The sequence below is a fragment of the Talpa europaea genome, assembly GCF_964194135.1.
Source record: "Talpa europaea genome assembly, chromosome: 9".
Lineage (NCBI taxonomy): Eukaryota > Metazoa > Chordata > Mammalia > Eulipotyphla > Talpidae > Talpa > Talpa europaea.
In genome coordinates, this window is record NC_140076.1 from 9,078,733 (window position 1) to 9,104,820 (window position 26,088).

The 26,088-nt window shown below is 59.6% G+C and overlaps 1 protein-coding gene across 6 annotated transcripts in view; it reads left to right on the forward strand.

The window, feature by feature from the left end:
- ARHGEF10L (Rho guanine nucleotide exchange factor 10 like) overlaps positions 1-25,167 on the forward strand; it is a gene marked incomplete at both ends in the record, with an annotated part of 86,860 nt that extends 61,693 nt beyond the window's left edge. For all 6 annotated transcript variants that reach the window (XM_084242129.1, XM_084242128.1, XM_084242131.1 and 3 more), the window contains 6 exons: positions 635-867; positions 2,271-2,425; positions 6,450-6,598; positions 18,218-18,392; positions 23,535-23,657; positions 24,629-25,167. In XM_084242129.1, the coding sequence (XP_084098255.1) occupies positions 635-867; positions 2,271-2,425; positions 6,450-6,598; positions 18,218-18,392; positions 23,535-23,657; positions 24,629-25,167 (1,374 nt within the window). The remainder of the gene's footprint in view (positions 1-634; positions 868-2,270; positions 2,426-6,449; positions 6,599-18,217; positions 18,393-23,534; positions 23,658-24,628) is intronic.
- Between the last annotated feature and the right edge of the window lie 921 nt (positions 25,168-26,088).

A 26,088-nucleotide genomic window follows, 5' to 3' on the forward strand; every position in this document is an offset into this window, starting at 1 on the left:
TTCACTGTTTCCCAGATACTTAGCACATGGTGTATCTACCCATCTACCACCCACCTGCCTTCCCATCCCCCAGTCATCCACCAGCCCACCCACCCATTCACCCACCCATGCGTCTACGTACATCCACCCAATCATCCATTCATTCCCCCACGCACCCACCCATCCCTCTACCCACCCATCATCCATCCATCATCCATCCACCCATCCGTCCTTGTATCCAAACATCCATCCATCTATCCAGTATATATTGAGTGCCATAGAGTAGACACAGAAGTAGAACAGTGTGGACAGAGGACGTTTTCTAGAATAAGGGGAAAGTGTGTTTTCACTGTTTGTTAGTTGACATGCACACTACAGACAAGGAGGCTCGTCTGACTCGCTGACTGGGTATCTAGGCCAGCTTACCTCCGTACCTGATTTCCTTTGGGTCCTGAATCTAACTTGTTGCCGTGGCAGCTGGGGATGAGTGACCTTCAGTGACAGCAAGATGTGTGTGGGCAACAGGGGTGTGCTCCTCTCCATACTCAGCCCCGGTGGCAAGGAGAGGTTTGGGGAGGTCACTGGGAGGGCAGTGGCTGAGCCCCACTCTGCTCTTGTGGTTCTGCCTAACAGCTGCTCTGGGTTTCTGCCCCAGGTCGGGGGCGGGCAGGAAGGCGCAGGGGGCCAGGTGGAGATCTTCTCCCTGAACCGGCCGTCGCCCCGCACGGTCAAGTCCTTCCCGCTGGCGGCCCCTGTGCTGTGCATGGAGTACATTCCAGAGCCAGAGGAGGGGGAGAGCGGAGACGGAGACAGAGAGGAAAGCGGCACAGCTGCTGACCCCTCGGCTGCAGTGCACCCCACCATCTGCCTGGGGCTCCAGGATGGCAGGTGAGGACCTTTGGAGGGGAGGCTGAGGATAGCCTGGGAGGTAGGGCGGGCAGGCAGGTGGGGGATGGAAGGTGGGGCCTGGGGCGCCTGGCGCAGCAGTTAACCGGACACCTCCCTCCAGGCAGTGCGCGGCCAGAGTGGCTGGCACTGCTGTCAGACAGTGCCGAGTTGAAAACCGGCATTTCTTCTCTTTGGGGCCTTTGTAAAGTGGGGGTTCAAGCCACTCCCCCCCCATACTGCTTTGAGAGTCCAGTGGGACATGTGGCCCATGCTGCCTTCAGGTCACTTAGAGGTCACCTACCTACAGCGTCCACCACTTTTCGCCTTGACCCTTGGAAGAGTGGGTGGGGTCTGGGCAGCCCCAAGTTATGCCCTTCTGCAGAGAAGGGAGCCCCTGTAGGCCGTGCCTGGAGCAGGCGAGTCAGCAAACATTTGGTCAGGGAAGCCAGGTGGGCCAGGGTCTGCCCTGAAGTGTGCACTGGACCCTCCTCCACATCCTCCCTGCATCTCTGTCTTCCATGCCCGTCCTCCCGTGAGGGAAGAGGGGAGACAGGGTACTTTCTGAGCACCTACTATGTGCTGCTCCCTGGGCCCAACAGCAGCTCCTGTGTGTCCCCTATTTCCCATGTGAGAAACCGAGGGAGGAGCAAAAAGCCGGCACACACAGAACCAGCCTGGAGATGCTGCAGGCGCCGTGAAGTCCAGGCCTGGGGCTGCAGCCCCTGCCCAGCCCGGCCCCAGCTCAGAGGGCCCGGTCAACACCTTTTCCGTTTTTAATGAGATAAAACAGACGTAGCGTGACATTCACCTTTTTGCCCTTTTCCCACTTTCTTTTTAAAAATTGAGATCTCGTTGACACAGCATCGTGTTAGTCTCAGGCATGCAACATAATCACTCAGCATGTTGTGAAACACAATAGGTCACTTTTTTTTTCATGTTGACCATTTTAAATTGCGTAATTCAGGGACTCGCAAATCACCACATGCAGCTAGCATCGCTGTCTTGTTCTAGAACATTCTCATCACCCTAAAAGAAAACCCATGCCCACTGAGCAGCCCTGTCCCCCGCCTCCCAGGCCCCCCGGGTGCTCTCTGCCTGTGGCTCTGTCTCCTCCGGATGTTTCACAGAAGCAGGGTGCATGGTGAGCCGCCTCACCTCCCTCTCACTGGGTGTCATGTTTTCAGGGCTCACCCCTGTGGCATGTCAGTGCTTCATCACTTTTTAGGGCTGTGGGGCTATGAGGTAGGCATTATTGCCCCATTTTGGGGGAGAGGACTGAGGCTCAGCAGCCTGGGGTCGATCAGTGCCTCCATCGTGTGGAGCCATGAGCCTCCCACAGTCCGGAAGTGTTGTGGGGCAGGGCTGAGTAGGGCTGAGTGAGTCACGAGGGCCTCTCCCTGCAGCATCCTGGTTTACAGCAGTGTGGACACGGGCACCCAGTGCCTGGCGACCTGCCGGAGCCCCGGCCTGCAGCCCGTGCTCTGCCTGCGGCACGGCCCCCTGCACCTGTTTGCCGGCCTGCAGGATGGGACCCTTGCCGCCTACCCCCGGAGCAGCGGTGAGGAGCCGGGCTGGGGTGGTGTCAGGGCTGGGTCCTGAGCCAGCGGGGTTGTGGGACACAGAGCAAGGAGGCAGCTTGACACGAGTCATAAAAACTTGGTGCCAGGGATGCGGAGACCCCTAATCCCTACTGGGGTTTGTGCAGGAATGGGGACCCACCGCTGCTGTCAGCTCAGCCAGTCGGCAGTGGGTGAGAGCAGAGACTCAGGTGGCAGAGCCCGGTGACAGCTGTGTCCCTTGGCAAGTGGCTTCTCCTCTTTGTGCCTCAGTCTTCTCATCTGTAAAGTGGGGATCACAGTGGTACTCATCATAGGTTCCCCCAGAGAAGGCAAACAACCCAGTGAAGGCAAAGCAGAGGGCCTGGCACAGTGAGTGCCTGTGGAGTCCCAGCCTGGGGGCCTTTGTTATGCCGCAAGCCGGGCGGCAGAGTCTAACTGCTGTGCTCCGGGTCGGGGTCGCCTGCACAGTGTCTTCTCACTGCTGCCCTGAGAGCGGCCTTCTCTTCACGGACCTGAAGCTGAGCCTAAGGGAGGCCTGGGAGCCTTTCCCTTGTGGCCTGTTCGGTTTGATGACACAGGCTGGGCAGAGAGGTGCCCCCCAGTGTCCCCGAGAGGGCGGAGAGTGGCCCCAGCTGCTCCTGCTCTCCCAACTGCTGTGTCATCACAGCCTGTTGCAGGGTTATAAATGGATATTTGTACTGAGCTGGATTTTTTTTTTTTTTTGCCACTTGGCACTGTGTTGGTATTTTTAATTAGCTTTTGATAAGGCATTTATAGTTTTTAATTAAAGGGGGAAGAGGGAGGGAAAAAAATCCCTCTCACCGTCAGGCGGAGTGTGTGTGTGAATGTGAATCTGGGATCAGCTCTGTGCAAATTTTGACCAGGGGCTCTGAGGGCCCCCACCCTCCGGCTCCCTCTGGCGCTGGGACAAGGCGGGTCACCCCCGGAGGAGCGGGTGACCCATGGGAGAGGGGATGGGCAGGGTGGAGTCCCAGCGGTGAGAGGGCAAGCAGTTTCCTCTCCGGTAAAGCGGGAGTGAAGCAGCCCCACCCCATGGAGAGCACATGTGACCCAGGTGACCTGCCACACCAGCACCCAAAGGGGGCCTGGAGCCTAGAGATGGGCGCCCGTGACCTCCTCCGGCGGCATCGCAGGCGGCTGACCACTGTCGTGGTCTCCACGACTCTCCCTCTGTGTCCTGCCTCCTGGCTCCAGCTGGCTGTGGATTCCTGGGCCGACCACCTGGGCCTGCTCCCTCGGGCTGGGGCAGAGGGGCTCCGGCCTCTGGAAGGCGCCTTTGCTAAGACAGGGCTTCACCTCCTTCGCCCGGCTGAGAGCTGGTGTGGGACTCAGACGGGCGGGCTGTTGTACCCAGGGCTGTGTGTGCGTGGGAGTGCGAGCGTGCGCATGCCCAGGACCCCCGAGGGGAAGGGGGTGGAGGGTGGGTCCCCAGCTAGGGGGGCACGAGGGCTGCCCCTGGCCAGAGCTCACTTAAAACCTTAGAACTGTGGCTCGCGAAGGCTGGGAAGACCCTGAGAGGTCAGTTACGTCCCTCGTGGTTCACTTGGGCTAAGTGAGTCTCAGCACGGGGAAGCCTCTCATGCAGGGCCCCACTGTGGGCCCTAGGATGGGGGACTCCTGTCCACTGTCCTTTTGGTACAATAATGTTGGTCTTATTAAGTTTTATCACATTTCATTCAGTCCTGGAGTCAGGACTTCAAGGGGTTCTGGAGATGCCCAGTGAGTGGAGGAGGGGTCAGTGCCCATGTGCCGTCCCAGGGTGTCAGACCCCAGCCCCTGCCCTGGACAGCCCGGGTCGGCAGGACAGAAGGTGCAGGGCTCCAGTGGCCACCACTGTCCGGGCCACTTTACTGCTTTCAGGGTGTGGTCACAGTATTTCTAGTGACCTCCCTGGGGCGGGTCACAGCCCCCCTTAGTCACAGGGGCAGGATCCCCAGCTTCTGGCTTCCAGACCATGTATCTCTGGCCACTGGGGGGCGCTCAAGGCCTTGCATTTTCGTGTTCTGGCGTTCCGGTGGGGTCAGTGTCCCTTGCGGAGGCCTGGCCGCCTCTTGGTCACTCACCCCGCTAGGCCCTCAGTCCTGGCCCCAGAGCCCTTTGGGAACTTGGAAGCAGAGAGAGCGGCAGGGGTTGGGGAAGGAACATAGCCCATCACCCCAGCTCTGTGGGTCCCTGGCGCCGTGTTGGTTGGGTGGAGTCGATACCCGCTTGCCCACCATGGTGTGCGGCTGGGGACACCAAGCAGCACGGCTACTGAGCAAGAGTCCTGTCCAGCGGCGACATTCTGGCTGGTTATTCAGTCTCTGCCTCATTTTTCTCAGTTGTGAGATAGGGCTGGTCACAGAACCTTCCAGGCGGGCTTGCCAGAGTTCAGGGGGGAATTCCTGTGAAGAGCCTGGCGTGCCCACGTGGGATGGCATGAGCACCATCCCCAGGCGCGGGCACTGTGTGAGTGTCCTTCCCTGTGGCACTGGCCCGCTTTACAGATGAGGAGATGAGGCTCGGCGCGGGGAGGTCACCTGCCCCGTGCTGCATAAGCTCTGGGGCGCAGCTGGAGTCAGCCAGCCTGCTCCTCACCCTCACGCTCATGGGCGGGGGCGCTGGCCCCAGTGAGTTTGAGGGTCCTGCTTCCTCAGCTCTCGGCTGAGCTGGGAGGCCGCCAGTGGTAAGTAGGACAGAGGGGAGAGGAGAGCCTGGCTTACGGGGGAGGATGGGCAGAGGGACAGCCTGAGGAGGGTGGGGATGGGTGGGGATACGGCTCTTCTCAAGGACTCCTCCCCGAGGGCTCCTCCCCAGCCCAGGCGGCGGCTCCCTCAGTGGACGCTGGGGGCCCCTCTGCTCAGCAGCTGGCTTCCAGGGGGGTCTGTGGTGGGCTCCTGTGAACTCATTCCAGGGACGCGGTGGAGGGGCGGGGCTCTGTCCTGCTCCTGGACCCTGTCTCTGCTTGTCCCTCCCGGGTGGGCCATGGCCTGGGCAACCTCCGCCTCAAGTTCCTTCCCCACCTGGCATCCTGGCACAACAGGCAGCCATGGGGTGCTGTGTGGCATCAGGTGTGGCTTCAGAGACAAACCAACCTCCAAGCACACCACGCAGCTGCAGGGCATGTTCCTGGGTGAGCTGAGCATCCCCGGGGTGGGCAGTGCCAGGCCAGGCCAGGTCCTCCGTTCTGCTCTGTCCTCAGGGGTGCTGGGTTAGGGGCTGCTGGCCTCTCGGGACCTCTCCTCCTTCTACACCTGGGGCAGTCGCCTCTCTGGAGGAGGAAGGTCTTCAGAGAGCTTGGGGGAGGTGAGAGCACGTTGGAGGAGGCAGGAAGTCCTGTGAGGAGGCGAGGGTCAGTCCCTCTAAGCCTGTGTCAAAAAGTTCTAAGGCAATCTTGTTTGCTCTGCGACTTCCCACTTTACAGATAGGGAAACCGAGGCATTGAAAAGCGGAGTGATGCGCTCATGGTCCATAGTGAGTTGCTGGCAGGACCAGACCCCATGTCTCTTGACTTGGTCCAGGAAACGTCCTGTCATGTTGCACTGCCTTCCTGGCAGGATCGAGTGAGGATGCTGCCTCCTTTGGGAAGCCTCCCTAGATTTTCCCTGTGCAGATTTGTTTTGTTTTCATCTCAGCAGTTCTCATGGCCCCCTGTGCACGCCTGGTCATTTGTGCTTGACACCTGTATGGTAACTGCTGATTAACCCCATGGTTTCTTGGACCAGCGGGGTTTCCTGAAGAACAGTGCGCTTGATTCATTTCTGTTCTTCTAATACATAGCATCAGCCTGGCATGTAGCAGGTGCTTACTAAATGTGCGTGGAATGGATGAACAGAAGAGAAGGGGTGGGATGTGAGTGGAGGCAGATGGGAACAGCCATCACCCTACAGCGGGTGGTGGGGGGCAACCGATGGGTTCGGGAACCTGGGGTGCTGGGCCAGGCCTACACTGAGGCCCCTGACCTGTTTGGGCCCCTGACCTGTTTGCCCTCTCCCCTGAGCTGCTTCCTTCCTCTCCCTCCAGGAGGCGTGCCCTGGGACCTGGAGAGCCCTCCTGTGTGCCTGACAGTGGGGCCCGGGCCTATTCGCACCCTGCTGAGCCTGGAAGATGCTGTATGGGCCAGCTGTGGGGCCCGGGTCACCGTCCTGGATGCCACCAGCCTGCAGACTCAGGTACTGCCCTGCCCCGGGGCATCTTGTGGGCACTCATACATGCTCGAGTTCTACTAGACACTGCGCTTAGTTCCTGGCTGTGTCTTAGGTTCAGAGTGGGGAGCCTCCGGGAGAGGCTGCAGTGGGGCTCGGCACTTCCTGCCAAGCTGTGTGAGACCCAGGTGGGCCTGGACTCCAAAAGGCTCCAAAGAGCTCCATGGGAATGCAGAGGGGGCCCGAGATCCATGCTGGGCCCTGGCCACTACCCGGACCTGCATCCCCCGCTGCCGTGAGGGTGAGGCTCCCAACCACACTGGCTGGGATCTGGACCCCGGTATGTCTGTTGCTGCCTTGGAGGTAAGGCCAGGGCCCCGTCCTTGTACTGGTCCCCAGGGTGCAGCCTTCTGGGGCGTGGGGCAGCCAGTGAGGACGCAGCCACCTGGAGACTCTGAACAGGGAGGCTGCTGGGTCCTGCCTCTGCCTGGGGTGAACCCTGTCCTCTAGCTGGTCCCTTGGGGCCCACACCTGCCGGCGACTCTCACTGGGGCCCACTGGCCTCGCCATGCTCCGGGGACCATCGTACGTGGCTGTTGTGGCTCCCCGAGGGCATTTTGTGACATCTGCCAGCATTTGGCTGGTTTGGAGGCTCAGCAGGAATGAGCTGCCCCAGGCCAGGGTCAGTGCTGGTGGAGGCCAGAAGTCAGAGCAGGCCCGAGTGGCCTCCATGAGGGCTCTGCATCTGGCCACCCGCTGTCTCGCCCATGCGGTCAGCGGCTCTGCTCTTGGGCGCCGGGTGGGAGGAGGAGTTGCTCGGGTTGGCACTTAGGCGGCAGAGGAGGCCGAGCCCAGTATGCCTGCACCAGGGTGGGCTCTGAGCTCTCATCACCCTCTGAGGAGGAGGCTGGGGCTAAACATGACTCTGTGCCCCCTTCAGGGGCTGCGTAGACAGCGCCTCCCTCATGCTTAGGCCTGGCACCAGGACCATATTCCCCACATGCCCCGCTGGTGCTGTTGGGCTGGGCAGGTGAGTGGGAGGGAAGGTGCCAACAGGAGGAGACACTGGCGAGAGGTGGGTGGTGGGTCCTGATTTCTTGGTTCTTTCTCCTGGAGCAGGAGGGGGTCCCCTGAGCCGCTCCCTTCCCAGCCCCTGGTTCATCTTGGGGGTCTTCCTTGTTACCTCCCCCCAACTTGCTTCCAAGGGTCTCTCCCCTCAGCCTTATGGAAGGGAGGTTCTCCCTGGCCTTTTGGAGCCCAGGCCCACCTGGTTCTCACACAGTTTGGCAGGAAGTGTCTGTCCGACCAGCGTCCCTGACCCCCAGCCTCTTCCGAGCCTTTCCCCTGCCCCCCATCCTCACACCAGCTGTTCTTAAGAAAGGGCTCACCTGCTCTGCACACCAGGGAGGGCGGCAGGAGATGTTGGGTGGTGGGGAGCATCGAGAAAGGGGGGACTCCGCGGCGGGCCCAGGGGATCACGCGCCCGTGTGGGCAGGGAGATTGAAAAGTTTGTGCGGTGCGGGCAGCTGGCCTCAGTACACTCAGCCTTCGGCACAGTAACGAGGTGCTCGCCATGCATATTTAATAAGCCGAGCTCTGTCGCTGCTTGGAACAGGGAGGAAACCGGCCCGCCTTCGTGCTGGGGTCTGGAAGCGCCTCTGTCTGTCTGCTGCTAATGACCACCCTGGCTGGCTTGCCCGCCCGCCGCCACCACCCCCTAGCCGGGCCTGGAGGCTGGGCAGCTGTGTCTCCTCGTGCGTGAAGCTCCTCGTCTGCTGTCTCCACACATACTTGATAGGCGATGCTAATAGGCACCACCGATTAGCAGCCCTGCAGCCAGGTCTCCTCCAGCCTTGGGGAACCCTCTCTGGGGGTCTGAGCCACATGGGTTCATTCTTTGCCCCAGCCAGGAGCCAGGCGTTCCTGGGGTGTGCGGTTGGCCCAGATGTGGCTGGCGTGGCTCTGGCCCCAGTGTCAGATATAGGGGTTAGCCTCGGGATTGTGCCGCTCTCAGGAGCTTCCCTGCTTTCTCCTACTCCCAGAAAGTGACAACCACCAGCACACACTGTGGGCTTCGGGTGAGCCCAGCGTGGACGTCAGCACTTGGTAGGAATGAACTCATCTAATGCCGACTCAGAGAACAGTGTTATTATTATTCCCAATTTCCAGGGGAAGAAATAGGCACAGAGGGCCTCCCCGGTGGCGCAGCGGTTGAGCGCTGGGTTGCGAAGCTGCCCGCAGTCCCTGCGGCGCAGGTTTGATCCCCGGCTGCTCCCTGGTCACCGGAGGAGTGTCCCGCATGGCTCACAGACCTCTCCTGCCGCCCGCTGCTCCCCTCAGCAGTGTACTTCGGTCCTTCTGCCTACTCTGCTCCCCGCTCTGGCTCTGGTGAATTCTCTCACCCTCCCGCGCTTCTGACTGTACCCAGTGCTTGTATAAATAAATAAAAATAAATCTTTGAAAAAAGAAAAAAGAAAAACTGTGACATTAAAAAAAAAAAAAAAGAAAGAAATAGGCACAGAGAGGTCGAGTGACTTGCTTGAGGTCATCCAGCTGGAAAGAGGCAGAGTGGGGATCTGACACAGACCACTCTCGCGCCTGCTCTTGAACTTGTGCTGGCGTGGAGGACGGCAGGAGGCACGTCTCCTTTGGCTGTGTGCCCCCCTCCCCTCCCACAGTTTCTCTGCTGTCACATGCAACTCAGGACCTTGCATTGTGTTTCTGTGCCTGTTTTTCCTGCCAGCTTGTCTTCCAGGCTAAGGGATGCCCACACTTCATCTTTGTCTCCCCAGTGTCTAACTCCGTAATCTGGGCGCATGGGCAGGCCAATGTCCTGACTATCAGGCCTTGGTGTAGGTGTGAGAGTGACAGAAGCCAGACCCGGTCTCAGCTCTTAGGGACTCAGCTTCCAGTGTGGGAGCAGGCTTGGGACAGTCAATGTCAGGCCAATGAGGAGGTCTGCAGGGCAAGCCCTGACCCGGTGGGAGCCCAGGGAAGGGTGAGGGACCAGACCCAGCTGGAGGAAGGATGGAGCCAGGCAGGTGCTTGGAGGTCAGGGATCCTGAGCCAGATGGGGCAGGTGAGTGGCTGTGATGGGCGAGGGAAACAGGAGGCGGGAGGATGCTCCAGGCAGAGAAGTCACCGTGAGCCAGAGGAGGCCTGGTGGAGTGCAGGAGACGACCGGGTGGCTCCCAGGGGCAGGACCTCTGGGCTGGGCTCGCCCCAGCTGTCTCCACAAGGCCCACTTGGCCCCTGCTGGCTGCCCTGACCTTGCGGCACCTGTCCCCTGCCGAGCCAGCGCCTGAGGTCTGTCTCCGGCTTTGACACTGGCCCACCAACTGCTTGTTCAGCTCCTTGATCCCAGCGGAGGCGGCAGCGAGGCCTGTTAAATAATAATGTAGCTCACCAGGGCCTGTGTCAACACCGCATCCTCCGTGTTCATTATCTAGATCGCCACCTTCAAAGTCTAATCCAGTCGTCTGGAGTTCATTTCAACCGATCGCTGGAGGGGGAAGCCAGCTGTGGGATGATTGTTGCATCTTAATTCAAAAAAACTTACTGGGGGACAGGCTGATAGACGGCTAGGCATGTGAGGTGTGTTCTGCTGGTCGGGGCAGAGTGGGCGCTCCCTGGCTGGGCTGTGAGTGGGCTCTAGGTGACGGCGGGGTCCTCTCCTTGCTGCAGACACCAGCGGGTTCATCTTAGACGGGAAGTGGGCCAGAGGGCAGACCCTGCAGCGTGGCCGCTGAACCTGCCCCACCTCTGGGCTGTTGCCTCTACTGTCCCCTGCCCCAAACATTGTTGTGTAGAGCTTCCTCCTCATCACTAGGCCCTCTGACGGCTGCCACCAGGGTCACCTCTGCCCCAGGCCTGGCCACATCACCCAGCCTTCCGGTGCTCAGAGCATTGCTCACTGTGGGAGATGGTTTTGACTGTCACCCCTGCACCCAGGAGGCTGTCAGCAGATGAAAACGAGCACTCTGTCTGTCTCCCAGGCGTGGCGCCACACCTCAGCCAGCGTTGGGGGGGCCTGGAGGGGACCCTTCCTCTCCATGGGGGGGTGTGTGCTGTGCCCCTTTCACTGTTGTGCTTTCGGGCTGAAGGCGGAAGTATGGGCTGGGAGAACTCGGGGTGCTGGTCAGTGGGCAGGTGACCTGGGAGAAGCTGTCTCTGAGGAAGTGGGATCACCCTGGAGAGGGTGGGAAGGAATCTGGGCAAAGGGCTTGTTGGCAGGCCCGGCAGCTGGGCTGGGTGGGTCCTGCCCATCAACACAGGGCTGAATGGTTTGGGCAGTGACCTTATTTTTCTGGGTAAAGCGGTGGGGCACATCTGGGTGGGACAACTGTGTCACACGAGGGCTGGGGTCCTGCTTCTGATGTGGCTGCCACAGCCTTGAGGTGTTCCCACGGGGGCCCCTTTCCCCCAGAGTTCCCTGGTCCCCCAGCAGGCCGCTGCTTATGTGGCCCCACACCGGCACCAAGTGCTTTCCTGTCACTGACCCCATCAGGAAAGAAACTTCCCAGCCAGCTGCCCTATAGACCCCCCACCCCTCCAGATTTCCCCCTCCCACCCCACCTACGCCCACCTTCCCCGCCCTTAACTTTCACATTTAGTGCCCAAACTTAGTTTGCATGTATTAGCTGTTGTAAATCTATCATAACACTGTGACGCGCCATGAATAATGCATCGCTGGGCTGTATTAGTTTTCTGTCTCCTATCTTATTTATGACACGAAACGGGTGGGAATTTGCAAAAGCAAAATCCAGGCGCAGGGCTTCTTGGGTAATCGTATGCAAATTGGCATGCGGGGGAAGGATCCAGGCATCGGTGCCAGGGAGCCCCCCGCGGGAACTCCGGTGTCCCGGCCCCACCAGCGCGGTCGGGGTCACGTCACCCCACGGAGTCGTCTCTGTTCAGTGGTTTCGTCTTAATTTGTGTGTGTGTGTGAGAGAGATCATTGTCGTAGTCATCCTGTTTAGCTTTTTTTTTTTTAATTAAAAGTTGGCAGGTGAAATTTGAGAAAGGAACTTCCTAAAGATGTGGCAGCAAGGACTTGCAAAGGGAGGGTGAGCGTTTTCCACCAGCAGCAGGAAGGATGGAGATTAGCTGTTCAGAAGAACTTCCTTTTGGGAAGCTTGTGAAGGGTGGGGATGGGTGGGTTTGGGGTTTCTCGGGGATCCCTTCCCTGTGCAGGGGCTGGGAACCTTGGCGTGCGGGTGGCTGGGGCAGGGGAGCAGGCCCAGCTCTGGGTGTGTGCATGTGAGGAGGGGTCTCACGGGACCCCTGGTGGGCGGGGACCGGCTGCCTCTGTCCTCACTGGGAGAGCTCAGGCCTTTTCTATGTCCAATATTTGGTTTTCCCCCAGAAGATTTAGGCTGATGAAGAATTTCATGGTTTAAAACAAGCAAATAGGACTTTGAAGCCGTTGGCTTAGGGAACAGGTTTTGTGACGCCGTGGAGGAGAAAAGGGAGCTGTGCAGAGAAGGCAGACAAGAGGGCACGTTGTGGCCAGAACAGCCAGGGGACCCGAGGCCAGGCCAGGGGAGGACAGTGGGGCAGGTGGCCGGCCTCGGCGCTGAGCCCCGGGCGTCTCCGGCTTTCAGTCCTTCCTCTCTTCCAGAAGCCCCTCCATGCTCCCTTCAGTGGTTTCTCTCCGCTCCGAGCCTGTGTGGGTTGTGGGGGGGCAGGAGACCAGACACAAGAGCAGTGGCCCGATCCCCCGCACAGAGCCGAGGGTGGTCCTGGACTCGAGAATGCTTGGCCCCGGGCTGGAGGCCGAGCGGGAGCCCAGGCCAGACTCCTGAGTAATCACAGGCTGAGTGAGGTCGCACAGGCAGAGGTTAGGCCAGTCCTGCACTCAGGGCACCCTGTGTTCACACGCTGGGCTTCTCAGGGAGGAACCACCGGGGCCACGCCAGGGACCCCTCCTAGTGCCCCTGCCGCCTCATCTGAGCAGGCCCAGACCATGTGGGCTCAGGAGCTGGGCCAGCTGGCTCTGGCCTCGGCCACTGATTGCCTCAGTTTCCCCACTTTCAAAAAAGGGGCTCATTATGGAAACTGCCCCAGAGCTCGGCAGCATGATAGAAAGCTCCCAGGTCTCTGGCAAGGAGTTAGCCCAGAGCAAGAGGCCCAGCGGCAGAGTCAGGTGCTCACTGGGCTTGCTTGGGATCACAGGGACCACCTGGTGGGCGGGGGAGCCAGGACCCCAGGGTGCCTCTGACCCCAATGTGCCCACCAGGCCCTCCTGTCCTCTGTGCTGCCTGGGCCCATGGTCTGTAGAGTCCGGCAGATGTGCGTGGCCTGCGTCCTCCCGCAGAACCGCAGGTTGATGTGAGCACCAGCAGGCAACGAGCCACCTCCTCTGTCTTTGACTGGGCTGTTGGCTCCCCCTGGATGCCGGGCACAGGCAGTGAGAGGAGACCAGCTGCACTCAGAGCAGGTACTTAATTTGGGGGTTGTTGTTGGTGATGCCCTGTTGGAAGTGGCATAGCATGAGGGAGAGATTACTTAAAGTCCACGCAAAGCATTGAGCAGCCTAGAGGGGCTAGGCCAGAAGTAATGTGCAGCCCCATCCAAAGGCATCTCGTGTTTATCTGACTTCACATACACACGCATGGAGAGAGTGTACGTGCTTGGGAGTGTCCATGTGTGGGGGTGCGTTACAGGGATGCGAGTTAGGGTGGAGTGACCAGAGGCTGTTGCCTGGGGTCCTCCGTTGTTCCTGCTCGTCAAATCATACTATCTCTAGTCTAATATCTGCCTGCTGCTTCCAGCAGATACTGGCTCCCTGTATGTTCCTCATATCAGGACTTCTGCCCTTGGTGAGAGGCCTCCTGCATGGCCCTACACCTGGCTGACAAGCAGGAACTCTGGGCACCAAGACGATATCCCCGAGAACAAGGAGGGCCGGGACCCCTCATGCCTGTACCGTGCTCAGCTGTGGGCAGACACCAGCAGGCCCCCGCTCCACCCGGACACCTGCCAGGACAGGCTTGGTCGGTCGTCTGCTGGAGGCGAGCTCTTGGCAAAGGTGCTCGGTGGCCTCAAGTGGCCGCGGTCCTCCCTCCTCAGTGCAGGCGCTGGAGAGGCAACGCTACGCTGGCTCTCATAATTGAAGAAAACAAAAGGAAATTAAATAGGTCTAATGAGGAGAATATCAATAGCCCGCGCCTGGAGAGGCTTTTATACTCCACTTCCTCCAGGGTGACCAGGCGCACCCAAGGTTCTAAGCCATTGCGCAGCCACGGCGGCACAGCCCCCCGGGGTGTGATGGGGCCTCCACCCCTGCCTGTCCATCCCCTGGCGGGTGGAGTGACCGGGGCCCAACTTCCCGAAGTTTCCCTGCCTGGCCCGCTGGGTGAGGGTGGAGTGGAGGCGTCCTCGCCCGGGTTGCTGTGGGAGGCAGGGTCGCGAGGTGCAGGCTGTGCTGTCTGGGCAATCTCTGGGCCAGTGATCTTGCCTCCCAGGAGCAGCTGGTCCTGGTGCCTGAGCAGGGAGTGGGAGGCGAGAGCCCCTCCATGCCCACACTCTGCTGGGCCCGGCAGAGAGCACCTGGGGGAGGCCACTCTGCTCAGTGGGGTCACCTGGACTCATGCTTCCCCGGCCGGCCTCTGCCCTCATCTTTCCTTAAGGTGAGGATGATAAACTGCGGCCAGGTACAGCCGGCGTCCCCGCTGTGGCAGCTCGCAGCACTCTTGGGGGCTCCTGGTGTCACCCAGCCCTAAGGACTTGGAGTGCGGAGCTGCTCACTAGGGAATTTATGGGAACAAGCACAGCAGCGTCACCTGGTGCCTCATGAACACTGCGTGGCTGGAGGCTGGGCCGTGTCAGCACCGCTGCGGCCGAGGCTCACCTGGAACCTTGCAGGTGCCTGCAGCGTGGCCAGAGAGAGTGCGTGGGGGTGGCGTGGGGGCTCACCCCGCTGCCCCAGCAGCTCAGCCCCAGCTGCTGATCCTGGGGACCCCTTCAACCTCCCCGAGGAACCTCTTAGTGCCCCTGGGGCAGCGGCTCTCCCTGTCCCTTAACAGGTGAGAGAGGAGCCCACTTACCTGGCCAGTCATACCCGGCCAGCTATTTCCTCTTTTTAATAACTACCTTCCCCCACCCCAATTTTTTATTTAAAAAATTTCAAACTATAGGAAAGTTGAAAGGATGCGATGAACACACATATTCTTTACCTAATGAACTATTCACACGCACTGCCCTCCGCCTGCTGCAGCGGCGCTGTCGTGCCCAGGGGTTGAACACTGGTCCACTGTCCAAGTACAGTTCCCCATCTTCTATCCCCAAAATATCTTCCAGAGCCCCCCCCCCCCCCCCGCCAGGATCCAGCTGGGATCACTCGTTGAGTTTGATTGTCCGGCCTCTGTAGTCTCCTCTCATCCAGAAAGATCCCTCAGCCTTTCTCTGGTCCCCAGGGCGTGACCTGCTTTGAGAGAAGCCCCAGTGTTTTGTGGACGGCACCACAATCTGAAATTGCCGGGGTTGTTTCTTCTTGCTGAGACTCCAGGGCTTGACCCGATTCTCAAGCAGAGGCGGGGAGGCAGGCTTGTCCCGTCCTGATCACTGGGTGGAGGCGGGGTCCTCTGCAGGTGTTCCCATCCTCTCACCCCCCCAACCTCTCAGTAAAGTTCAGGGCTTCTTTGCAGATCTCTTCGTCCTTAGACAGAGACAGGGTGTGGTCAGCGTGCTGGCTTCCATGCTCCTTGAGTGAATTCCTCTCTATGAGGGTGCTACCACATTCCAGAAAAGCATGATTCTCCAATACAGGAGCCGAGGGCCATTGTTTGCAGGCCACTGGCCCAGAATATCACGTAGCAGGGCCGTGCCCCAGGGCCAGGAATCAGCTATAAACAGCTGGTCCTGCCTGGACCAGGAATCAGCTATAAACAGCTGGTCCTGCCTGGACCAGGACCAGAGTGGCCGGCAGGCAGGAGGCACTGGCCTTCTGGAGCGAGAGGAAGGCATGGCTGTGCTGGTGTCAGGTGGGCGGGGGCCTTCCTAAGGGCCAAGGGGGCAGCTTAGAGGATAAGGTGGGCCCATATTCCCGGGCCCCCAAGGCTGGCCAGTGATTAGAGGCAGGGTCCGGAGGTGAGAAATGGGAAGCCCTGGTCTGGGATTGGGGTGCCCTGTGGGCAGCATTTCACCCGGCTTGGGTGGGAGAATCACTCCTAACAATCACTTCTGAGCTCCCACATTTGGAAAATGCTCCTGCTCCCACCCAAGGGTGCTGAACTGAGCTCCCTCAGCCTCAAAATATCTGGGCCTACGGTTCTGGTATAGCCCCTACTCCTGCGCTCGTGCCCAGGAGGCCCCTGACCGGCATGCCCAGATCACGCTCCCAGAAGGCGGCTCCCAGCATGGGGAAGGGTGCTGGGGAGTGAGGGACCGGAGCTGCCAGGCTGTTCTTCACATTCCTCCCTGTCCTCTCTGCCCACCTCACCCCTGACTTGGCTGATCCCCACTTTGGGGACCCCAGATTTGCTGTCCCCCAGCCTATTGACCACCCTTGTGCCTCAGACCTGAAGGGAGTGACTCAGAAGAGGGAATTTCGGTGCCCAGCTCCCAACTCGCCCTCCTGGGCCCGGCGTCTGGTGGGGAACAAGCACCGAGTTCATTGCTTGACTCCCCTTAGGGACGCCCACCCCCTACTCTTTATCAGGTGGGAAACCTCTTGGTTTGAGCCAGGGTGGAGTTGGGGCTGAGGCTGCAGTGAATTGCCGCCTCCTGCCGCTGAGCTGCAAACTAGATGGTGTCACACGCACCGCCTCCAGCACTTCTGTACCAGCCAAATGCTTCACGTGGGCCTCGAGGGGCCTGGGGTGACCCCTCGCCTGTCTTACCCCTGTGCTTCCCCCACTGACCGCCTCTCTGTTTCTCAAAGTCACCCACCTCTCTCCTGCCCCAGCATCTCCAGGCCTGTGTGTCCCCCTCTCCCACCATCTCCCTGGGGCTGTGACCTTCCCCTTCTCGGCACCTCCGAGAGGCCTCTCAGGACAGCCGCCTGCCTGGCCCCAGGGTCCTTCTGTGCGGTGGTTGTCACTGTCTGAATCACACATGCCATAAGCTCAGGTCCTTGTTCTCTTGTCAGGGTTACGTTCCAGCACCTGGGCCGTGCTGTGCACTTAGTAGGTGCTCAGGAACACCTGTTGGATGAATGCGACCAAATTGGGGGATCAGGCCTGTGCCATGCTCTCCTCACCCAGGTCCCTATCGTCCTCACTGCAAGCTCCCCACAAATAGGGAAACCGAGGCCCGGGCCTGTGAAGTTATTGAGGGAATGAGACAATAGCACATCTGATTCCAAGTAAGTTTCTGTGCAACGTCTCCCGTGTTCTGGGGCTTCCACCTGAGACATGCTTTTTTATAGAAAAAAAAAAAACATGGAGAAAACAGAAAACTGGAAGGAGCAAAGTCAGCAGCTGCTGCTCCTGGGATAATCAGCTTTTTTACAGAGGGGGCAGGCCTCTGTCCAGCCCCATTTCAGAAGGGACCTTGTTTTTCCCTTTTGCACTCACCACTGTAACGTTCACGTGTCCTGTGGTCGTCACGCCGTCTCTGCAAACATGACTCTGCACAGAGGACCGCCCACCGAGTGGACGCCCAGCCTTGCCCACGCGCCCGCCTGGTATTGGGTGACTGGCCTGGGGTGCTTGCTGAGTATCATGGGCAGAAGTCACGTGTCTGTCCACTGTCCATTTATTCTATGACCTGATTTTACTGCATGCCGGGTCCTGTGCCAAGCAGGGTCGCGTGGCCAGGCCTAAGGCTCGGCGCTGTCCGTGGAGCTCACAGTCCCGCGTGGGGGCAGGGAGCGTGTCCTCCATGGGGCGGCGTCTCTGGGCCGGTCGGTGGACTAGGGCTGCAGAGGCACCCATGGGAGCCGGCTGTCCAGGGCTCTGGGCTCTGGAAAGCTGTTCCCAGGAGGCAGGGGCTGTGTGCTGCACCCGGGTCGTGGCGAGGGCAGAGGAAGGCCCGGGGTGGGTAGCCTGAAGCCTGGGGGGCCTGCTGGGACAGGAGGGGTGAGGGCTGAGCTGGGGCCTGGAAGGCCGAGCCTGGAGCTTGGAATTTCTCCTGCAGTGGGTCATGGGAACTCTGGTCGCTCGTCCCCTCTGTAAAAAAGCTGTTTTCTTTCAAGATCAAAATTAGACACTCGCAGGTGAAAAACCGAGCCCCGCAGCGTGGAATGGTTTCTGCAGAACTGAGGCCCTCCCGGTTACTGGGAGAAAATGCTCTCACCTGCTCTGGCACTTTCCTCTTCCCTCGGACTCTCCTGCTTTCTCCATTTCTCAAGTCTCGGACGTGCCACCTCCTCACTCCCATCCCAGCTCCCCACCAGCCTTTCTGCTCTTCCCCGTTGTCATCATGACGCCAGATGAGCACGTGCACCACCACTGCCCCGTCTGCTCTGGGCCCGTGTTGCAGAGGAGGGTGCGGGAGCCTGGCCCTGCGCCCCTGCCCCCTTGTGCTCCTCCATCAGGCACATCACGGGCGGGGGCTTGTGTGACTGGGGGTGGGGGGTCGGCAGCCGTGACCATCCAGCATCTCCCACCAGTCGTTAAACACTGGTGGACATCACTGCCGGGCCCGGGTCCCCCTTCCAGCCCTGGGTCCCCAGCACCCACATGCCCCTCCCCTCTGCTGCAGCAAAGCTTCGAGGCGCACCAGGACGAGGCCGTGAGCGTGACGCACATGGTGAAGGCGGGCAGCGGCGTCTGGATGGCCTTCTCCTCCGGCTCCTCCATCCGCCTCTTCCACACCGAGACGCTGGAGCATCTGCAGGAGATCAACATCGCCACCAGGACCACCTTCCTCCTGCCAGGTGAGCCTGCTGGGGAGCGGGCGCCCCGCTGTCCCCGCCTGGGGAGGGAGGGGCAGGCACGACAGGCCGGCAGCCAACCTCCTTAGCCCCCTGGAGTGCCTGGTCATCAGCCTTGAAAACCGGGCTCCAAGCGGGGAAGCAGCGGGTTGGGATCCCGGGGACTGCCGCCCCAGAGCTCTGCTTGCGGTCGCGGAGAGCTCCCTCCCAGCAGCAGGCAGGCCGGCCCGCGGAGGGCCCTTCCAGGTCAGGTAGCTGCTCAAAAGCCATGCAGGGGAGACCCCAGCCCGAGGCAGCCCTGGGCGTCACACTGGTCGCTCTCAGCGCTCACTCTGCGCGGGGGACACGGCTCCGGAGGCGGTTGGGCGGCCGGCGGGTCCCTCCTGTGTGTGGGGCGGGGTGGCTCCTGCGCTCAGGGCAGGCGCCGCCAGGCATGGGCACATGGGCAGACACCTTGCCCAGCGGGACTTTGGGTGGGTGCCCGAGAGACTCAGTGTCTCCCTGGGGTGTGCCGGTCGCGGTCATGGGTCCTTCCTGCCCCCCTCGCTCTCCTTCCCTCCTGCCTCCCCCCACCCCTCCCCTTCTCCTGTTTTTCAGCTTCAGTGTCATTTTGTTTCATAGTATTTGGCCATTATACAAGGTAAATCCATTTTAATGATAATAAAAATTTCTCCATATCACAGAAATACTTCCACATTTGTGGTGATAGCTAAATTATTTTGCATTAGTGGAACAATAAGGAGGAAAATCTTATGAGCCTTTTTTAATCTCAGTCTCCTCTGGGGGGGCCTTTAAAGGAGGAAGGACAATTTCTTGTCATGATGAGTTTCAGAGCCAGGTAAACTAAGGCCCAGGATGGTAAAGACCAGCCTAGCCACTGCTCAGACCGTGCAGCTTCCACCTCCCTGGGCCTCAGTTTCCTCATCTTGAGGTTGGAGCCAGAGCTTGGGCACAGCCAGGCTCTGCTCCTTCCAGCTCTGTGAGCAGGAGCGAGCTCCTGGGTCCTGACCGCTCAGGGCAGGTGTGGCCTTACCGGCGTCAGGCAAGGACGGCGCCCGCCATCTTGGCCTGCATGGGGCTCAGTCCCTGTCACTGTCTCCATCACCACCTTCACGGCCCCCAGCCCATCCGGTCACACGTGTCCCATGGGGTTCCCTGCTTGCCCCTCTGTTATCAGTGTCTTTCCACCAAACCAGCATCCGCAGACAGAGGCCACCTCTTGCCACACCTCCCTGGGACTGGACCTTGACATGGGTGGAGAGGCCTGACCTGGGCACGGGGCTTCCCCAAGGCCCCCCGGGGGTTGCTTCCCGGGCCTCCTCCCCCAGGCCAGCCCTTGCCTGATCAGCCACACCAGGGAGCCTGGGGCCCTGTGTGCTCCGGGGGCCCCCCACGCCTGGGAGGAGCCGGGCCGCGCCCACCCCAGGTGGGGGGTGGCTTCCAGCCACCCTACGTGGCGCCCTGGCGGAGAACAACAGAGCAGAATTCTTACATCCTTTATTAGAGATATTTTTAAAAGGCTTTTAAGTATTTTTTCTTCCCCCACACCACCAAACGAAATAATTGCATAATTAGTAATAAATTTGTTCTTCCTCTAAGTGTGGATTTTTTTTAAGGGCGTGTTAAAAATTTATCACCCTTCCTTCCTGTGACCTCTTTCTTCCACTCGAGGGCCCGACTGGTATTAATGCATTTTTGAACCTAAACTCCCTCCTCCTCTTAACTAGACAGGTCATTAATAAAATGTTCTCCGAGCGCCTGAGCTTTTTAAAGTTGTATATCTCCAGATAGATGGCCTGGGTGAGTTGAACACTGCTGCATTAAGTCTCTGTGATAAAATATTTATCCACCATTAGAATTTTTTTCTTTTGGACTGTTTGTGAAGTGCCTTGCTCTTTTCCTCGAGGTGGAAGGGGGGGGTGGGGCCCCGGAACGAGGTCTGCAGATGAAGCCATTCCTCAATTCTGGCATCTCTCTCGGTTTCTCGCTCGCCTGCCTTTCATCTGTCGGGCCTGGGCTGTCCAGCGGGGGCCGAGAGGATGCGGGGGCACCAGGAAATGGTCTCTGATGGTCTCGGGCCCCAGGGGCCCCGGCCGAGGAGGTGAGGGAGCTGGATGAGAAACGCCACTGTTCCCTTTCTTGGCCCGATTATTTTTTGTGGGTTTACGGCGCTGATGGAGCTGGTCTGAAGGCATTAGAATCTAGGTCCTTTGAATAATCGCAAACATTATCCTAATAGCCTCCATTTATTGATTGTGCACACTGTGGGCTAGGAGCTGTGCTCAACCGTGTAAATACGTGATATATACACACACCGTGTGGATAATCACGCGTGCGCACACACGCACGCACACGCACAGGCACACTCACGCCCGATTGCTAATCATCATAAAGTCGAGCACCAGAGGTTTGTAAAACTCATTCATCGATGAAAGAGACTTGTCCAGACCCGAAGAGCCAGTGCATGAATCAACACCCATGTCCCTGTTTTACTTTTCTTTGTTCATTCACGCAGCTGCTTCTTGGGCAACTGCATGAACCAGGATGGTCGGCCAGGAACTGGGGGGTTCACTTTGGGGTTCAGATATCCTGCTGCCCTCGGGGAGCTTACATCTGGGGGGCAAAGAGCAAATTGCGCACAGAGGATGTCGAGGGGTGCAGCCCTTGATCCCGGCCACGGAGGGTGGGAGGGGGTGTGCAGCCCGAGGCCTGGGAGGACGGACGCTGGCCTGGTAGCTCGGGGACCACATTTTGAGTTGATGCAGGTGTGGGGGAGAGTCTCAGCTCTGTGGACCCCCAAACTCTACTGTTGGTGAAGGAGGTGTCAGGGACAGGCTAGCTTTTGCCAGTGAGTTTGCATTTCCACATGGCATCGACACTAGGAAGGTGACTTTTTGAGTTGGCAGCACGTTGTAGGCTCAGAGATGCCACCCCCAGCTGATGTGATGCAGATGCACCTCCCACAGCACATCCCGTGGGGGACTCGGGCTTCCCTCCCCCTGCCCCTCCCCCCTCCTCCAGGCTCCTGGCAGGGAACCTCAAAGCTGCCCTGACCCCTCTCCTCCTGCTCCAGTCTGCCAGGGGTCTGTCGTTCTGCTTCAGAATAATCACAAGCGCTGTCAGCTTCTCATCACCTCCCTGCCACCTTTGAGTCTCCGCCAGCACCCTCTCTGCCTTGCTGGCCTCCTGTTCCCTCCCTGCACCCCACCCTCTCTCACCCTGCAGCTAAAGCCTCCTCTAAAATTGGATTGCATCACTCTTCTTAATCGGCCTTCCAGTAGCTTCTCACCATTCTCAGAACAGGAGTGGCACCCTCTGTCCTGACCCCCTCTCAGGTCATCTCCTACCTGCCCCAGCAGCCTGCCCCACCGGCCCCCCAGCTCATTCTCAGTGCAGGGCTTTTGCACAAACGTCTCCTGGCCCTCGCTGGTGTCTTGGTGCAGCTGCCTCCGCCTCGCCTCCCGCGTCGCGATTGTCACACCTGCCTCCCTGTCCTTCCGGGAAGCAGAGTGAGGCACGACAGTCCTGAAACACGCCCACTCTGCACCACTTGAGCCCTCTGCCTGGTATTTATGTTCCTCATGCGTGTTCTCGCTCCCTCGCTCCCCTTCCCGGGCTGCACTCTGGAACTCCACAGCCACTATGAGATGGAGTGAAATGAAATGAAATGAAAAATCCAGTCCCTCAGTCCCAGTCGCCACCTGTCAAGCACTCAGGCTGGTGGCCACCAAACTGCAGAGTCAGGCAGAGAGAACATTTTTGTGACCACAGGAAGTTCTAGAATGTTTGCTCTTCCAGAGCAGACTCTGTATGGTTCCTGCATGCCATGTGCAGTCCTGGGATGCCAGGTGCCGGGGCACGCGCCTCCAGGCATGGACTGGTCAGACTGGACAAGCCGGGCCAACCCTCAGAGGTGAGCCCCCAAATGCATTTCTAGCAAGTTCGCAGGTGACACCGAGGCTGCTGGTCCAGGAACCACACTCTCAGAGATGCTGCTGTGGGGTTTCCAGAGCACCCAATGTACCAGTCTGACCTAAGCCTCACAGGGCCGAGCTGTGTGCCAGGCACGACGTTATGCCCGGTTTCCAGGTGGGGGTATTAATGCCCGCCCCCCGGGTGCAGCGGGGATGCAGGCAGAGCTCAGGTTTTGTTGCAACTGCTCCACTCCTGGGGAGATCACTTCCATGCCAACCTGTAGGCATGGCATCCCCAGGGCTGCACGTGGCATGGGGGAACCACACAGAGGCCTGCTCTTGGGAAGCACACACTCTAGAACTTCCTGTGGTCACAGACTCTGGCTCATTTAATCCCCAGGCCAAGGCTCGGAGACACCGTTGCTGTCCCTCTTGCAAGAGAGGAAACCGTGGCACAGGGTTAGGGACTGGTCCCCGGTCACGAAGCAGGAAGTGGCAGAGCCGGGGCTTGAACCCAGCTCTGGGCCCGGAGTCCTGTTGGCCCCTATGCCCAGCAGCCCATTCTGTGCCTTCTCCCAGTGAAGAGCAGAGAGACCCTCTAACCTTCGCGCCATCGCCCTTCGTGCTGACATGAAGAGACAGTAGCCAGAGGAAAGCTGAGCTAGAACCAATACGAATTGATATTAAAAACACACTAGTTCCTGGCGTCATTTCACTGTCGGGGGCCCAGACTGTGGGGTGTGCTGTGCCCTCCACAAGGAAAGGGTCCATGTGGGCAGAATGCCAAGCCTAGGCTGGAAACCCAGGGGCTTTGATACGCTGCCAGCTTTCCCTCCTTCCTGCCTCCCCCGTCTTCCTCTTCCTGCATCCCGTCTGCACCAACCTCTGCTTCACCCCCAACCTCATGCTCCCCATAGGCTGGTTGCGTCCCTGGCATGGGCCACCCTTGACTTAGCCTTGGTGCAGGATGACCCAGCCACAGCCTGTCGAGAGCACGAGGGCCAGCTCTGTGCTCTCTTAACTCATTGCATCCTCGAGGCAGCTCCATATTACAGGGGAAACTGAGGTTGGTTGGGGAAATGCCCGGCTGGCATCCCGGGGTCATTTTCCCCAGCCTCACGTCTTACCTTCCTCCCTATCCAGTCTCTTGCTCATCTCCTGGGTGGAGCCCTGGCTGTGCCCCCCTGACCTGGGAAGGTGGCTGTGCTCACGGTGGCCTCTCTCTCTGCAGGCCAGAAGCACCTGTGCGTCACCAGCCTCCTGATCTGCCAGGGTCTGCTCTGGGTGGGCACCGACCAGGGTGTCATTGTCCTGCTTCCTGTGCCCCGGCTGGAAGGCATCCCCAAGATCACAGGTGAGGGGAGCTGGTCCCAGCAGAGCCAGGGAGGCAGCTGCAGGTGGCTGTTGGCTGGGGGTTGGCAAATCTTGCGTCCAGAAATTTGTATTCTCTTCTGATATGGGGGTGACAGCCATTCCCCAACGCCCTCTGTCATCACGGAGGTTCTGTGGCATAGTGCAATGAAATCACCCCAACTTCATGGTTCCCTATTTTCTTTTTGAGACTCAATTTTCTAATCTGGCAAATGGGCACAGTGGTGCGCTTTGGCCGGGTGGCTCAAGGCTGGACCAAGGCATCTGATCGGGGCAGAGGCTCCGCAGGACCTTTTCCTCCCTCCCCACAGCAACTTCAAAACATCCCGACTCCAGAGGTAGAATTAGCTAAGGACTTCTGGGGCTGGGGGTCTGTGTGCGAATGTATTTTGGAAGGTCTGTCTTGACCATGCGTGGGACCTAGAGAAAGGGGTGGATCAGGGAGCACCTGGAGCGCTGGCCCCCCTCTGCCTGAGAGTGAAGACCAACCTGGGGCCTGCTGCTGGGGGAGTGAGTGGGGTAGGGAGCACCCTACGGCTGAGGCAGGGGCTCTGAGGGCGGGTGTTCCAGCAACTACAGGACACAGAGATGGGGCGATCAGGTGATTCAAGAAGGGGGTGCTGTGGGGGTGCTTGTGTGGGGATTCTCAGGCTGAGTGATAGAATCAGGTAGAAGGGAGAGACTTTCCAGGCAGAAGCAGCAGCTTGGGCAGAGGCATAGACATGAGGGTGGCTCAGGGCGGAAGTGGGGGGTCTGTCTGAACTCCCCCTCCCCCTGTTCTGCTCCACACCTGAAGTGTGGGAGGGCCCTCCCCAAACCATGGGCTTCTGGGAAGTTTCCAGTATAGATGACAGTTACCCCAAAACCCAAAATCCCAGAAATTTCTCCAAGTTGCCGTGTGGGTATCTCCCCTAAAGCTCTGGGCCTTTCGGCTCTTCTTGCCCCACCCTGCAGGGAAAGGAATGGTCTCACTCAACGGTCACTGCGGGCCCGTGGCCTTCCTGGCTGTGGCCTCCAGCATCTTGGCGCCCGACATCCTGCGGAGCGACCAGGAGGAGGCCGAGGGCCCGAGGGCCGAGGAGGACAAGCTGGACGGGCAGGCCCACGAGCCCGTGCCCGCGCCCGCCAGCCACGGGGGCCGGGAGCTGACCCGCAAGAAGGGCATCCTGCTGCAGTACCGCCTGCGCTCCACCGCGCACCTGCCCGGCCCGCTGCTGTCCATGCGGGAGCCGGCGCCCGCCGAGGGCTCGGCGCTGGAGCACAGCGAGGAGGACGGCTCCATCTACGAGATGGCCGACGACCCCGACGTCTGGGTGCGCAGCCGGCCCTGCGCCCGAGACGCCCACCGCAAGGAGATCTGCTCCGTGGCCATCATCTCCGGGGGGCAGGGCTACCGCAACTTCGGCAGCGCCCCCGGGGGCAGTGGGCGGCCCGCGCCCTGCGGGGAGACGGACAGCGCCCTCCTTATCTGGCAGGTGCCCTTGACGCTATAGCCTTCGCCCAGGGCGCACAGCTCAGCCGTGCCTGACTCTCAGCCCGCTGGGGACCCTGCTGGCCGTCCAGGGTCCCCCAGGGAACGCGGGGGGCATAGCCTTCCAGGGACCTACCTGGGGGCCGTGCAAAATGGGTCTGGATTCTCCAGGAACCGCGTGGGCCATGCAGAGAAGAACCTCTTCCTTAAAAATGTCTCAGACTGTTCTGGGGAGTGTTTCGGGTTTGGGGAGAGGAAGGAAATGGCCTTCTTTTCAAAAGCAAAAAAATAATAATAATAACAGAAACCTCACGAATGCCTGGCAAGCCCAGGGCCGCCGCCGGGGCAGCAGGCTCAGGGCCGCCCGGGCTCTCCTGGGAGGGCGTGGGCGTGTGCGTGTGCGAGGGCACACGGGCTGGCGTGTGAATATATATAAATACGTATACATGATGTATATTATATGTGTATAAATAAAGTCTGTACATATTGGCACTCTGGGAGATGCTGGAATAAAAGGCAAGAGTAACGTCAGGGTCGACGGTGTTTGTTTTTGAGATGCAGCAGGGTGCAGCTAGCATCAGAGGGGGCTTCTCAGCCGCCAGGAACCGCTGCCTTTGGCAGGAAGCCCTGAGCCTGGCACCCGGAGGACAGGCCCGAGAACTGCGCTGATCGGTGCGGGCAGCATCGGCCACGTGGCTATTTCATCTTCAACGCGTTATAATCAAATGAAATGACAAATTCAAGCCTCGGTCTGATCGGCGTGTTTCTACGTGGCCCGTGCACCATGGGGGCGTGAGACCCTATTGGGCAGCATGGACATGCCAGAAGGTTCTCTGCTGCTGCTCAAGAAGGGGCTCTGGGAGCGGCTTCTCCGAGTATTGTTTGAAGAACGGGGTTTTAGGCCGTTGCTATGGGCAACAGCGAGGTGGGAGGGGCTGAGGTC